The sequence below is a fragment of the Phaenicophaeus curvirostris genome, chromosome 1 (genome assembly GCF_032191515.1).
Source record: "Phaenicophaeus curvirostris isolate KB17595 chromosome 1, BPBGC_Pcur_1.0, whole genome shotgun sequence".
Classification (NCBI taxonomy): domain Eukaryota; kingdom Metazoa; phylum Chordata; class Aves; order Cuculiformes; family Cuculidae; genus Phaenicophaeus; species Phaenicophaeus curvirostris.
In genome coordinates, this window is record NC_091392.1 from 125,778,807 (window position 1) to 125,795,352 (window position 16,546).

Here is a 16,546-nt window from a genome sequence, read left to right on the forward strand (position 1 = left end):
CGATAAATCCGAATGTGAATTAAAGGAACTCCAAAACTGATGGTCATAAAAAGTCTTAGTTTAAAGGAATCACTGGGTATCATCTAACCCAACCTCCTGCCCAAGACAGGGCTAGATCTGCCTGGTGCAAGGCTATGCATCTCTGAGAAAAGTATGGCTTCTTCTCGATAGCCCCCATTAGGTTGTTGAAGACCACAATTAATTCCATCTTTAAATATTTTTTTCTCCAGACTGAAGAAACCCAGCTCTCAGCTTCTCCCTGTACGTCAGAATAGTATCATCACCACCCTTATATCATGACCCAAAAAGAGCAGGTCTAGTAGGCTCAACTGAGTATTCATCCAACAGGGTAAAGAATAGATCATGTAACAGTGGATGGAGGGAAAAGCTTCTAACAGTCTGTTGTGCAAGAGTGAATTTTTGCACACTGGGCAAGATTCCCAGGAAACATATGAACATTTTGATTATGACATCAAGGTGTCGTATCTTTGAAGGACAGTATGAATATTCATTAAGCCTCGTGGGAGACAGACGCTTCAGATCACTTTTCTATGCTCTTGAAGAACAGTGCTTGAAAAGAAAAATTATTTTTTTCCTCCTTAATTTGAAGTCTCTTATTTTGAAAACTTTTATTACCATCTAGGTATCCAAACTCAAGGTTTCTAGAACAGGCCATCATCCAATTTAAGATAAATGCATGACGTAAATGAGTGAGGCAATGACACCCTGAAGAACTTCAGTTAAGTCTCAAAATACAAAATATTTTATGCGAAGCTACTAATTAACTAAGAAAACACAGAGTGCAAGGACTTCTAGTGCTAACAAATATACAGGCTAGAGAAAAACGTTAAGATAGCAGTCAGCAATTGTACTCTTCCAACCCTAACAATCAGTACTGAAAAATGAATGTTTGAAATAAGAACATAAGCAGTTCACCAATGCACTGCGATGCTGCAAAAGCTCTCACGTTCACAGGGAAGCTCCCGTACACCTATACCACCTTTTCATGAGGTCAGTATCTGAAGACAACTGCAAAAGGAATTATGTCTTGTGAATTCCATAATCCCTACAGTATTCTAGATAGGATTAAACACTTCTTCAGTTGCCAAAGTATGGCAGACTTTGGGGGTGGCAGGACTCAAGTGCATTCCCCAATATTCTACTCCATACCTGAGGGTCCTTCTTGTTACCACCGGATGTGGAGAGACATTCCTACCTCTCCTGATCCTCTACCCAACACATATGGCTCCTACAAGGGGATGTACTGTTACATTTCAGCTACAGACATATGGACAATGTGCCAGAGGCCTTGCTCTTTGAAGTCCCCCAGTACCCTGGTTTTCAGTTTTACCACAATTTTGGGTTAAGATAACACTCAAGCAAAATCTGCCTCTTTTGGCAAGACAGGGATAAAATATAAGATAGGAAACCACAAGGGGGAGGGAGGAAGCACAGAAGAAGACAGAACCCAAACAACACCCTCATGCCTTTGTCCAATTAACATTAGCCCTGTGGTTCCACAGTGAGGTGCAAGCTGCAAAAGGCTGGTCAGGCATGACCCCTTTTACTGGGTCTCCTCGCACTTTCCAAACTCCTCCTTTCCACCAGCTCTAAAAGCAAGCAGTGAGTCACTGAGGCATTGATCCAACAGAAATCAATTTGTTTTTTCCTCTAGTTTTCAACTCAGTTCACCAGGCTGATCCAGCTCACCATGGGGCCATGCAATTGCTCTAACCCATCCATGGAAATCAGTAGTCAGGAACAAGAAGCACCACGCCTCTTGTGACAGCACAATCTTGAAATAAGCACTGACAAAAAAAAGTCTCTGTATTCATCTGACTTACTGTACAATCAATCAGAATCTGATCAATATTCCTAAACATTTCTTGGTGAACATCCATTAAGTAAAACCTTCCTGTCCAGTAGGGAAAAAAAAACAAACCAAAACAACAACAAAACAACCCACACCACCCAAAATAAAAGATTTTTTTTCCCCCTCCAGACTAATTTCCTCCTCACTCAAAATATTCTGGCCATTCTTCTTAACTGAAATGTTTCATTTCCTCTCCTTGGAGATGCAAAAGGCTTTATCAGACCAGATGTCATCTCATGCACTTGACTAACAATAATAATATTTCATTTCAGTGAATGTTAAGATGCTCCATAATTTTTCTTCTACTTGATACTCAGTTTGCATTTTCAGATCGTAAGCAGCCTCTGCTTTAAAATGTCTATTCTCACTCATTTTGGATATTAGCATACAGAATAACATACATAGCTTTTTCACTGGCTCACAATTGCATACATAATGATAAATTTAACCACAGAGACAAGTGGTTTGACCCCAACAGTTTCCATTTAGGGACACTGCAACAATTTAGCACTAATTCTCAGAATATTTCAGTTTGCTATTTTTATATTTAAAAGCAATTAAGAAACTCTTTGCCCAGCCTTTTGCCATCAAGTTTCAAGTAACACAACATGGAAGAAAACAGGACTCTGACAACTGCTCCATTAACATGACAACTCTTGTAGACTGTCTAACCAGTCCCTGGAGAAGAGACTGAGGGAAGACATCATCACAGTTTACTGCTTCCTCACAAGGGGAGGAGCAGGCACTGATCTCTTCTCTCTGGCAACCAGTGATAGGATCTGATGGAATAGCATGAAGATGTGCCAGGAGATCTGGGTTGAATATTAGGAAAAGGTTCTTCACCCACAGCGTTATGGAGCACTTGATCGGGCTTCCCAGGGGAGCAGTCATGGCACCAAGCCTGACAACATTCAAAAAGCAGTTGGACAATGCCCTTGGGCACATGGTGTGAATGTTGGGGCTGTCTGATGCAGAGACAGGAGATGGACTTGATGATCCTTGTGGGTCCCTTGCAACTCAGGACATTCTGTGATTCAATGATTAAGAGAAAGTCACTGATGATCAATTTCCCTGTATGAACAAGACTTTTCATAAAAAAAAAATTAAAAAAAACCAACCAAAACCTGCAAAAACTCCAGATGCCTGGATGTCTTTACAGAAGACAATTACAGGAGACGACCATTAACTTGCTTACCTATGCCTCCTGAATTTTTTTAAAATAATCTCATCTTTCTCCACTTCATCTTTCTCCTCCCTCATCCATTCTTTTCTCAGACTGCAGCAATAACATGGTTTTAATCTTTCCTTTTGACTGCCAGGGCCTTAAACTAATTATTAATTGAGAATGTATCTAAAGAATCTGAATGAGAAAGTTGGAATTAACCCAACTGCCTCTTTCCCCCTTTTATTTTGCATACCATGACACTAGATCTACCTGTTAGCACTGCTGAAAACAGCAAACGTGTTATTTTCCTTTCAAAGACAAGTTTTCCAGCTGCTTTGGCAACAATATGCAACAACGAGAAACAACGTGGAAAAAAACCTAAGTATCTGGAAAAGGTCTCAGCTTTGAGTGAAAGCCATTAGCAACCAAGCTGCCTACAGATAAAACTCTCTCAATAACTTTTTCTGTCCTGTAGGAAAATCCTGCAGCAGAGGGCAATCCTGCATTTGGGAAATCGGAAAACTGACACTTCATCAAAAGACTTGTCCTTTAAAGAAGCTAGAAAGGCATGACCTTACGCTGCCTGATAGCGCAGAGCTGGCTGGTTGTACAACACCGACTCATCTCATTTCCAGTTGCTAAATTACATTAAAGGACAGCTAAAAATATATTAAATATTTTCCTATTACTTTTCCATGCAAGCAACTGCTTTAGTTACAACAACAGCTATGTCCAAGCAAACGCTTAGTAACATGGTGGGGTGGAGGGGAAGGTCCAGGAATCCTCCTAATGCATTCCAGACCAATAAGGTAACATTTGGATTGCAAATGCCTAAAGATTTTTTTTTAATTTGTTGTAGAATAAGAAGTGATTAATTTCTAGTGAGCAAAAGAGGAAAAATATTTGCATTTCCCAAAAAGGTCAAAAGGATCTGAGCTATAGTTTTAACTCCCTATCACCCCAGATTTTTGTCCTTTATAAGATTCCAGAACACACCAAAACTTAACCATTGTCCCTGTGATATATAATATACTAAATTCTCACAAATTTCACATTGGTACGCCCCATCCTCCCTGTTAGAGATTACCCACAAATGAAGAAAATAAACAATGAAGACCCAGCCTGATAAGTCAATGTTTAAAACCCTTCGCGACAAAAATGAAAGTCTTAATTGATTAATAATCCCAAAGTCTCTATCGCCATCTAGTGAAAACTGCCTACCACTACTACACTATCCACAGAAGTTGTCCATCTCATTCACTGGAATCACACACTCTCTGCTGGATTCAGCCTACCTATGGCCAGAGTTGTAAGGCTTTGCTACATTTCTACTGCATGCCTTAGGGTAAATAAAGCCCTAGCTCATACCTTGCTAAGGCCGACTAAAGAGAACTGAGCTCTTACGGATTACACTCTGTCCCAGTGCTATGGTCTGGCTCTATAAATGACCTTAGCACAACATGCTTAATACTTCTGCCATCAAAATGAAGTGAACGTGTCAAACGTTAGCACAGTTATAAACGAGCTTTTCAAACGGCAATGCATAATTACAAGAATTTTTAGTCAACACAACCTCATGGCAGCTCCACTATTTCAGTACACTGGCATCATCAAACCAAAAAGAACTTACAGCCCAGGAGAGGTAGTACAAAGTACTCGTCATCATATGCTTGCACTACTCTTTCTTCCTACAGTTTCAGTGAAAGAGTCTTCAGCCAAAACAGCAATTTACAAAAGTGAAAGCTCCTTCTCTCTCAGCTACTTTAAAATTCAGTGCTACCACGAGCTTCAAGAACTTCTTCAACTTGAAATGTATGTATTTCCCACTTTCAATTATTCTGCTAAGATTTATGATTGAACTGTAATCATGTTAGCGCAAATATTAAGTTCAGTGTTCATCCACACAGTATTTTTCCCACTTAGACATCTACAAACCTATCTGCATTTACTCAGGTTCCCTCCACAACAATAAATGTATCAATTGCTGACTGATCAGTTACATCAGAAAAGGCCACTTAAATTTAGACCAATAGCATTTTTCTGTAATACATATTTTTTAATTAAACTTTTCATACAAAGAACCTGAATGTCCTCATACTTAACGTTTTATATTTGCACTTAATGGTAAGAGGAAACCTATGAATAGAAAGAGTATTATAAAATACTAAAGTGCTATTTTTCCAGATTAAATATTCCAACTTAAAAAAAAAAAAATTAAGGTATCCTCTTGTGCCATCTTTTACAGCAGAAACTACTACTAAAGAAATAAGGACTTAATAAAGCCTACCTAAAATGCAAGCTTTCAGAACAAAGTACATGCAGTGTATCTGATGAGAATCTGTCATGCACAGCATAAAGCTACGGATCATCCTGAAAAATTCTCAAATTTTCAGAAGTCTGTCATCTCCATAGCATCCACAGCAATGAATGCTCATCTATCTTAAAGAGGGGGGAAAATGATAGTTTTAGCTCTACAGGAGGTGCTGTACTGCACAGATCTACCAAGACAGTAACGTTGCACTGATCTCTGCACTATTGCTGCCAGATGCAGACCGGATCCCACAGACACCCACTGGCATCTCTCTGCTGTGCTCTCTGCAGCCACATTTCACAGAGGAACTTTTCCACCAGCACTGGGTACAACATGGCTGCAAGGCAACACTGTGTCACAATGTTACGTTTTTTTCTCAACCTCAGAGCAACTAGGAAACTGAGATTCAAACATGTGCAAAGGCTTGGCAGGAGTAAGCCCAGGTCTAGCACCACCAGAACTCAAGAGGTAAGAAATCCTTTCCAACCCAAAATCAACCATGTAAGAGAAAGTGTCCCAAACTGCTTCCTGAGCACATTCTGTAATATCCATGCAGGGTTTTCCCCTTCCACCACCATTTTGCAACATAACGCATGAACACCAGTAATCCATGGACCATTATCTCATAACTGATAAATCACAGACAAGTGAGAATAAACTGCAAGTGCCAACAAAGTATTTTACCTCCTTAACAGAGACCAAAAGCTCGGGTATCCATACAATATCCAGTTTGTGATAGGTGCACCATACGACTATGGAGATCATAATAAATTCATGACTTGTAAAATATTGCTAGAAAATATAAAGCTACGAACCTCAACTGCTTTTCGCACCAATCGTGTAGATAAACACATCAGAATCTTATCACAAAAAGATACCACTTCCTTAAAGGAACCAGTAATGTTTGTATTCACATGGATGCATGATGCATTTACAGTTTTCAAACCTGAAAATTATTTCCTAGTACAAGGTGCGTAAGGTTAAACATACGGCTTAGATAAATTGGGAGGACAGCACACATGAGGTTGTCTCTAGAGAACTGTTTAGATGGCAATACTTTCATCAGAAACTAAATGCACGTCAGTTGGGGGTGCGCACGGACCTTCAGTGCACCAAGCAGTCTCCAGCCAGGAGAGCTGTGCCCTCATATCACAAGGAGTACGTTCTAAACAGATGTGAGTTCATCCGTCTTCCTGCTCAGCTAAAAGGTTGACCAGCCACTCTGTCACAGCTGGCCCTTTCGGAGATTCCTGTTTGGTATTCTCTTCCATAAAGAGCTAATAAGAAGCACCATGAACACATTTGTTAGAAGACACTGTATCTCAGTGGGATGTTTTGGATATTTAATGACTGGTTTTCTCTGTGGAACCATACTCGTGGGCTACATTCAGCTGCCATTCTAGTCAACAGCAAGCGTAGTTTTGCCTCTGAAGTTAAGAACAACTCTTGAAATAAAATCTGGCCTCTTGAGGCTAACACAAAGCTTCATTTTAAGGGAGGAACAAACATTCTCCGAAAACAAGGCCCTGACACATAATCCATTGTCGTCATGTGATTAAATAGCCCTGCCACAAGCTTCAGGTTTTCTGTAATTCAACATACCAGGGCACAAGACAGCCTGCCCAAAGACAAGCTCACCCAAAGCTGAAGCATATCACCGAATCGAAGACTAATCCATCAACCAGAACTGGAAACTAAATGGAAACTGAACAAAGCCTGGATTTTTTTATCACTGAGATCCAGCTCATTGAAACTAAGTTGTTCAATTCAAAACAAGGCTCTAGCTAGATCTTCAACTTGTCTGACTTTTTGACACATTTTCCTGATTCTTTCCTACACATCAGTTTCATTGTTTTCCAACTTCTGCAATACAAGACAGACAAAAACTACAGTTCGGAAACCAAAAGCAAGTTCAAAACCAAGACCATTCTTCTATGGAATAAAAAAGCAAGTGGTTTAAATTCATCCTTTTTACGTGCACATTTAACCTTTTTAATGACTTACCTCTCTCCCTTTATGAGTCACCAAAGCAGCCAAAGGCTTGGCATAGAATCTGCTGTAGGAAAATCCCAGGCAGCCGTACATACTGTTAGCAGTGAGTTTCAAAGCTTTCTGCCTGATATCATACTGAAAAGAAACATAACCAGCAAGAATAATACAACCATAGCCAAAAGAGAGCAGAACTTAACTTTTACAATTACATTCACAGCTTTTTATACAGCCTGCAGCAGTGATGGGCTACAAGCAAAGCACATTACAATCACTGCAGACTACTAATCATCTCTATTCTGCAATGCTGATCAGGGCACTTAAGGGGAGTGGAATGAAAAAAAAAAAATCAAAAAAAAAAAAATCAAAGGATTTCCAAAAAACACACCTGTAAATAAAGGTCAGGATTTAAATCTGGCTGTTTCATTAACTGCTTAACTTGCCGTCTTCTCTCCACCAGCTTTTTGATTTCTTTAGGCAAAACTCCCATTTCCAGAGATGGGTCTGGAAGCTCAGGAATTTCTTCTTCCTCTTCGACCTGTCAAATGATCAACAATGATCATTTTTTTTTGCTTGAAGATTAGCTTTTAACACGCATGTGAAAAGCTCAGGGGGAAAAAAACAAAACTACATAGATTGTACTTATTCCTGCAGAGCACCCAAAGAACACTTTAGAACAGCAAGCAGGAGAGGGTTTTTGTGGTATTTAACTTTACTACTTCTTGGAGAAACCCAAGAGACACATAGATCAGTGGGAGGAAGATTTTTTTTTTTCCCTTCTAATGTATGTGTGTGTTTTTTATATCTGTATTACATATGTATGTGTATATATTTAAATCAAGATAAATACAACATACACACACTCTCTTCAGTATATATAAATATAAAAAACTAAAAAACATACACACAAGCAAGTATTTATGTGCTGAAAAAAATCCATATTTTTTAATTATTAAAATTATATTTAATAACTTTAAAATTATTTTTGGTGTTCAGAACTGTAAAAGGAAGCACATGCTCCGTAGAAGTGATACTTTGAGTAAAGTAACTAACAAGAGAAAAACTGACAGTACAACAGAATGAAAACTCCAACCCATATGCCTCTGGATTATAGCAAAACAACAACCTAAAACAACAACCTAAGAGAAAGCAATAATTCTTCTTGTCAGCATAACCAACCAAAGGGTTGCTCAGTAAAAACAGAAAGAAATTTCAAGCACAATGAAAGAGACAAAAAGGCAATTGAGAGACTATAAGGTTGACAAGTTCAGTAAAGCAGTCTGAGAAGAACCATAACAAGAAATAACACGAAACTCAATATAATACTATACCGGATTAAATACCATACCTGATTTTAGGCTGGACATTAGGAAAAAATTCTTCACAGAAAGGGTCATTGGGCACTGGAACAGGCTGCCCAGGGAGGTGGTTGATTCACTTTCCCTGGAGGTGTTTAAGGCACGGGTGGACAAGGTGCTAAGGGACATGGTTTAGTGTTTGATAGGAATGGTTGGACTCGATGATCCAGTGAGTCTCTTCCAACCTGGTTATTCTATGATTCTATGATTAAATACCATACTGTGATAGAAATCAAAATGAGCTGCTTCACTTTGAAGCACACAAAGTGGAGTAAATCCAAAGAGTTTGGAGGAACTTACTGACAAGAGTTCCACATACTTTTTTCCTCATTTCTGGTACGGTACCGATAGATCAGTTGTTATGGCACTATGTCCCATAACTACTGATGCACAACACTAATTCCAATCTGTGAGCTGATACCTGTTAAAAATTTTCCTGTGAGGGTGGTGGGGCACTGGAACAGGTTGCTCAAAGAAGTCATGGATGCCCCAACCCTGGAGGTGTTTACAGCCAGGATGAGGCTATGAACAACACCATCTAGTGGAAGGGGTCCCTGCCCACAACGATTTTTGAGGTCCCTTCCAATGCAAATCATTCTATCATTCTATGAAAAATAAAAGCCATTAGACCTGACCAGCTCACCGATTCAGTTGACGTCCCAGCTTCATCAACAACTGTGCCAGAAGTATGTGGAACTACACCTTCAGGATGGTTTTCAGTTGTGTTTAACACAGCTTAACACTGTATTAAAACAGCATGAATTGCCCTGAAGCTGGTCCCGCACCTGACAGTCACAGTTATCACACCCTGACACACAACCCCAAGACACACACAGAGTTTTCTTGATGTCTAGTAAAGGATGAGCTCATATTGCTTTCTTTTCCCTCAGACAAAAGCATGAAGCTTGTGTCTTTCCCATTCAGGTACATTTGTATGAATTCTGTGGCAGCTTAACTTTAGGAAGCCTCCACCAAGTTAGGACAAGTTTGGTCAAGTAGCCCAGAAATTGCTAGGAGGACCCGGGGCTGAAAAGAACCAACAGAGTCTCAGTAAAAATCTTGTTTCACGAGGATACCAAGGTTTTATTTAGATGGGAGAGAACTAAGCAAGATTCTGTATAGAGTATTACTGAAAGGAAGATGAGAGACAGAATATTCAAAAAGGCCCAACCCAAAACTTAGTATGACACACCTTTAAACAGTATTCCCTTTTTTTAAGGGGATACACACACATTAAAGAGTGAAAAAGAAATTTCTTAAAAAGCTGATTCACAGAAAAGACAGTGAAGTTAAGACAGTGGGACTTAAGTCACAAATTAAAGCACACAAACCTCTGCCCTTTTTTGTGCTTCTGATGACAGTCGCTGCACTGTGGTAAAGCATATGTTAAATTCCTGGATAATCGATGGGTACAAGCTGTTGAAGTCGAGAAGCAAAATAAACTTGTCATAAAAACCTAAAACAGATTGTAAAACAAAATCCATAATTACTCAGTCTCCCTAAGGACTTTATCCAACTCCACAATTAATATTCAAGTGACAGTAACACACTACTCTGCACTTCCCTTAAAGTAGCTGCTGAAACACTTGCCATTACTGAGACACCACCCATTACCCCCAATTTGTCACAGATGGTAGATACTTTACACGGTTCTCATTTAGCAGCAATTTAGAGTTTCTTGATAATTTAAGGTAGGATCAAACAGTTGGATCCTTAGCAGTACTTAACCATAAACCTGTTTAGTATAGATTCCATACAATCACCTTGCTAATCACAACAGCAACTTAATTACAGATTCAACAATGACAAGATTCACTCCTACTTACTACACAATATAATGAAGACATAAGTATAGAGATACAAAGAAATATGTGTACACAAAGATATACTGATATTTAAGCACAGAAGGAGTATGAATAACCCTAGTTAAAGGTATATGCACATATTTAAATATACAGATACCAATACCCATTATAAAGAGCTGTCAGAAGTGGAACGATCCAACTCCATTAACTCACCAGAGTTGAACAGATAGCTTCTGTGTTACTATAGGACACTTGTACAGTTTTCCCCACATTGAGGAGAAACTGAAAGAAAACGTACGTGTCCATTAGAAAGTTATACAAAGATATACAGTCCTAATTCCTCACAAGACCATAATCTTCTCAAAGAAAGATAAAATCTGTCTCACGAATAAGTAATCCTACGATGAATGTTGGGAATTTTCTTGTATGCAACAACCCACCTGCCCCAAACCACCACACCAAATTACCACACTATACACAAATAGGTTCATTGCAACCTATCTGAACTAACACAACCTACCTGTCTCTAAATTCAAAGAAGAAAATTGCCACATCTTACCGACTTTGGGATCCAAGACTAAGCCCCCAGCATATGCTGCTTTCTTTTTCCCTATCTTTGATTTATTTTGATCTTCAAAATCTTCATCTTCATTCACCTACATTTGGCATTTAAAAAAAGTCATTATCTAGTCTCCAAGGTTTCTATACTGTTGGAGTTATTTTTGGCAAATCAAATACAAAACTGGGAGCAGTACGTAAGGTTCCTTTCAAAATACATTCAAAACATGGCGTTTTCATCATTATCCTTACTAATGCTCTCCACATGTCAAAATAGCATTCAAACCAACTCCTATAGGAACAAACTGCTAACGAGATTACAAAGAGGTAAAGAAGTTGTGATCACTCAACATAGCATTAATATGCATTTTCTGGATGGCTATAAAAGTCAACATTAGGGAAAATCCCAACTCATGACGCAGAGGAAATATTATTGTCCAATTATAATGCAGGTTTTGGAAATAAGATGGCTGGGCCTTAACGAAACAAATAAAAACACTATTACTAATCCAAAGAGTATTTTGCTATTTGTTTTGTTACACTAAGATTTTTTTTTTCTCCCAGTTGTCCATTGCTATTCTGAATAATTTAAAATTCTGTCACTGCTTTGGTGCAATGATACAATCAACTGAACTTATTGCTTTGGAATTCGCTGTTGAACTTTTAATTAAAAGTAAAACTAAAAAGCAAAATATAGTGAAATACAAACGCATTCTCAAATCTTATATTGTTTACTAACAAACATATAGCTGTCACTATAAATATATTTACATGGATATTATCCAAAGGAATTTTTTTAATACACTTCGGTATTTTACCGACATTCTCAAATCACCCACCTTACAAATTATGCTTGAAATATTTTTCATCAGAAAAATAACTGTAGGGCAGATGTGCATCTATTAAGCAACACAGACTACCTTCTTCTTTACTATTTCCCTACGAAGACAAGTACTTAGCTGATTTCAATTTTAAATTAAAAAAGTAGCTGAGTTTCCACTAACCTGTGATACAATGGAAAAGGTGTTACAGTATCCCTTTAGACCATACATTTATTCACTATCAACAAAAATTTTGAATTAAATACAAGCTGTATTTTGCTCTTACAGCAAAGTTAGTTACACTTTTTTACAAGGGCATGTAGTGTCAGGAAGAGGGGAAATGGCTTTAAATTGGAAGGGGAAAGATTTGGATTAGACATAAGGAAGAAATTCTTCATGATGAGGGTGGTGAGACACTGGAACAGGTTGCCCAAAGAAGCTGTGCCTATGCCCTCCCTAGAGGTGTTCAGGGCCAGGTTGGATGGGGCCTTGGGCAGCCTGGTCTGGTGGGAGGTGGGAACTGGATGATCTTTAAAGTCCTTCCAATACAAACCACTCTATGGTTTTATAATTCTATATGTAAAACTGGCAACGCTTGGGGTTTCTGTGCTCTCACATAACAGTAATATGCAAAAAATAGAAGAATGTTTTTTTTTCTTTTTGATAAAAACAAACCTCTTGGAAAGAAAAGAATTGGACCCACCAGCTTCTGTAGAGGCTTTTTAAAAACTTGTTTGTCTGGCACTATGTAGTCTCTCTCATGAAATGCATGAAGAAGCAAGAACTCGTTACGTTCAGATCGTCCACCCATCAGGGTCCTCGACTATAGAGAGAGGCAAAAAAATTATTCAAAGCAAAGCATAGAAAACACTGACATATAAAAATAAAGTAAATGTCCTTCAGCTACTTACAAGCTCATCTAGCACTACTATTTTTTTGCAGCGTCACCACGCACAAAACTCAAATGTGATATTTTTATGGAAGTTTTACATTATTACTTAACTTCTCTTATCACTGAACTCTCACACTCATCACAGAAAAAAAGCTACCGCATTATGTATTCTAAATTAGTGTTATTTAGCAAATCAAACACAGAAAACACTGCTTTTGTTGGACAGTGGAGGGGTGCATAAAGTAATAAAAACGTACCATGACATTCCCAGCAATGTTCGTTATCTGAAGAGCCAGTGGGAGAACATTCAGCTCACACATGATCTCGAGAATGAACTTAGCATCTGTCCAGGTGTTTTCCAGCATGAATATTAAGTCAGAAGAATTACTGGAAAAAGAAAGGGGATGGTCTAGTAAAGTAAAATTGGCCTCCTTTGTTCTCTGTAGTAATTTAGACTCAGATGCTGCACAGAACACGTATCAGTGCTGAACTATTATAGCAACATCTTTTAATTGAAGAACTCCCAAACCTCAAGCTTGCAGATCCTACTGGCGTATCTAAAACAAATCAATCTGCCATGCACATAATAAGCCACCACTCACAAGGAGTTTCAAATATTATAAGTACTGTTAAGATAATTTTACTTTTCAAATACCAATATATCAAGTCAGCATCTCTATGACAAATCACATAAATGAACATGACATTGTACGATGGGAAATGAGCTCCTCTGCTTTCCAGTAAAGGATGATAAACATTAGTCAGCAACACACCTGTACATATTTCGAATTTCCTCAGGTAGAATCGTTATCCTCTCTGTTTTCAAAATCTGATGGACCAGTTCAGACAGATGGTAACTTTTGCAACGAATTAATTCTTTAGCAGAAAGTTCTACATCACAGATCATTCGGCCACAGGCAGCATTTCTCTCAGCAAACCCTCCTCGACCCTTTACCATATAACACAGGGAGAGGAAAAACCCAAAGTGAAACATACAAACATTAGCAAAGATCATCTATGCAAAATATATACTTATAGGACTCAGTCAAGTCAGAGAGTCACTAAGTACTCTACTAAATACCACTAAAACTCAAGCTTTATAATTATGCCCTGGCATCTTTCAGTGTAAGTGGATATGAAGAAGCAGATATTAACTCTCATTATTAGTTAGATCTTAATTCTTATTGTCATGCACTTTTTTTCTTTAATAATTAGAATAGTCCCAACGAGAAGAACATGGGTGTGGATTCTTTTTCCTCCAAGGATAATTTTTGTACTAAGAGCAGGACAAAAAAAAGTCTAACTCACAGAAGAAACCACACAAAAATACTCCTCTTGGCCTCTAGGAAGGACAGGAACAGTTAAGAACATGGCCACATTCAGCACTTCAATACTCCAAACCTCACTCATTGTCCTCTGAACAAATACATACTAAGAACTACAGAACTATTAACTTAGCAGCTCTCTATGGGATGATTCACCAATCAATCCAGATTACATTTTCTCATTTTACAGTTATAACAGACAAAGACTTTTACAGTAAAGACTATGGCAATTAATCTGTCATTACCACCATCTAGCTGAAATATGTAAACTAAATTAGCCTAACTTGAAAATTAGTTTAGCTTATTACTGTAATAAGTGTCATACAAACACTCATCATTTCTGATCTGGGACACATGAAATTCAGCGTGACCAACAGTCAAAATACATCAGTGTCACATTTACAATTCCTCAGCAAAATTAATTCAGTTTAATCACATGCAACATAAAGGGGATTAAAAGACTTGAGCAATCTTATTACCCCAAGCTTTGGCATATTGGACCTCCTCAGTCGACCTATCTTGGACCAGTGAGGGACTTTGCACACATTAATTCTTTGAAGCAGCACTTCCAGATCAAATCCATAAATATTATGACCCTTACAGCAGAAAAAATAACAAAAAAAGGTTACAAAAAATGCAAATTGAAAGACTTACTTCTGCACACTCTGTATTCCTTTGCCCTTTGTGGTTTTTTCCAACTAATTGGTGGCATTATCTCTCACAGAAAGCACTTTTTAAGAGAACATTCATCAACAGTACTCATTAGTCTTAACACTAACAATGCTGTTCAGAAGAATACCAAAATCAGCTCTATAACTGGCTCACGCAAACACGATTCAGCTTCATGCTTTGATATCAGAGATTAGGATTTAAAGCTTTCTAGAAAAAAGAACAACATTCTTTATATAGCATATAAACACTTCACTATGAGTAATTTCTTTTCTCTCCATCCATGAATGGCTCAATATTGACACCAAAAGAACGTATTTTTTTCTTTTGATGCTACAACAGGCATAGAAACAGAATCACAGAATAGCTTGGGTTGGAATGGACCTTAAAGATCATCCAGTTCTACCCCCCCCTGCCATGGGCAGGGACATCTCCCACTAAATCAGGTTGCTCAAAGCCCCACCCACCCTGGCCTTGAACACCTCCAGCGATGGGGTATCCACGGCTTCCCTGGGTAATCTGTGCCAGCGGCTTCCCTGGGTAATCTGTCCCAGTGTCACCACCCTCATGACGAGGAATTTCTTCCTAACCGATCTAAATCTTCCCCCTCCCAATGTAAAGACATTCCCCCTTGTCCTATCACTCCATGCCCATGTAAACAGTCCCTTCCCAGCCTTCCTACACCCCCCTTCAGGTACTGGAAGGCTGCTATAAGGTCTTCCAGGAGCCTTCTCTTCTCCAGGCTGAACAACCCCAACTCTCTTAGCCTGTCGTCATAGCAGAGATGCTCCAGCCCTCTGATCATCTTTGTGAACCTCCTCTGGACCTGTCCAACAGTTCCATATCCTTCTTATGCTGGGTATTCCAGAACTGGGCACAGTACTCCATGTGGGGTCTCACAGAAACACATTTACATACCAAATTACTCTAGCAATATTTGCTAAGTTTAAGCAACACTAAGAACATTGATGACACTGGTCTACTGTAACCTCAGCTGAAAGCAAAATGCTACCCTGATGAACATGAGTCTACATGGACCAGCCAGACACCAGGACCTGCAAGTTCACCAGATCAAACACATCTGTGTTGTGCAATACTGTGTCACAGAAGAGTTCCTTAAAATCATCAGCAGCATTACAGCAGCACAATAGAGGAGTCATACCTATACTGATATAGCTTGGTTTTCACCAGCACTACCAGCACTAATTAAAGCAGGTGCATATAAAACTGCCCTACCGCGGCTCTGCTGTTTTATTGGATCAGGTCTCTCATAACCCTACTACTGGCAGCTTCAATTCAGAACCGCTTCCCCTGATTCCTACCAATAACCACCAGAGAGTTCAGCTCATAGGGGTGAATACTGGATATTCCAGCCACAGTGCGCTGAAAACATCAGTAATTTTACTACTCATTTCATCCTACTACCACCACTTAGACATTTGTATTTACCTACAGAGGAATAAAAAGTTGTACGCAACCAACCTCAGATTTATAACCAACTTCAAATGGTCTTGGAAATACCATTAAGTGGAAGTCAGGATTGTTCATTAATTAAAAATAACAAAAAAGAAAACAAGTAATTATAATAAACCCTCTTCTGCCAATAGAGTAGAAAGCATAAGAATGCTTATTACAAAACTGTTCAGATCCTGTGGATCTGTATATGTTATCATTTTGATTTATAGCATAAACACAATCTAAACGGTAACACAAATTATGTGAGCATCTAAACTGAAAGAGACTCTTAAGTACACTAAGAGTTCCCATTTTTCAAGAAAAT

General features: G+C 38.6%; 1 protein-coding gene and 1 non-coding gene across 2 annotated transcripts in view; both read right to left on the reverse strand.

Annotated features, from left to right (window-relative positions):
- POLA1 (DNA polymerase alpha 1, catalytic subunit) overlaps positions 1-16,546 on the reverse strand; it is a 206,027-nt gene that overhangs the window by 157,523 nt on the left and 31,958 nt on the right. The window contains exons 19-26 of the mRNA XM_069873687.1: positions 14,577-14,693; positions 13,546-13,721; positions 13,030-13,159; positions 12,584-12,703; positions 11,061-11,157; positions 10,028-10,152; positions 7,727-7,876; positions 7,354-7,476 (exon numbers count right to left, since the gene is read on the reverse strand). Coding sequence (XP_069729788.1) covers positions 7,354-7,476; positions 7,727-7,876; positions 10,028-10,152; positions 11,061-11,157; positions 12,584-12,703; positions 13,030-13,159; positions 13,546-13,721; positions 14,577-14,693 — 1,038 coding nt within the window. The remainder of the gene's footprint in view (positions 1-7,353; positions 7,477-7,726; positions 7,877-10,027; positions 10,153-11,060; positions 11,158-12,583; positions 12,704-13,029; positions 13,160-13,545; positions 13,722-14,576; positions 14,694-16,546) is intronic.
- On the reverse strand, positions 10,676-10,806 carry LOC138716908 (small Cajal body-specific RNA 24). Its single transcript, XR_011336776.1, has one exon. It is a non-coding gene; the product is annotated as a small Cajal body-specific RNA 24 (non-coding RNA).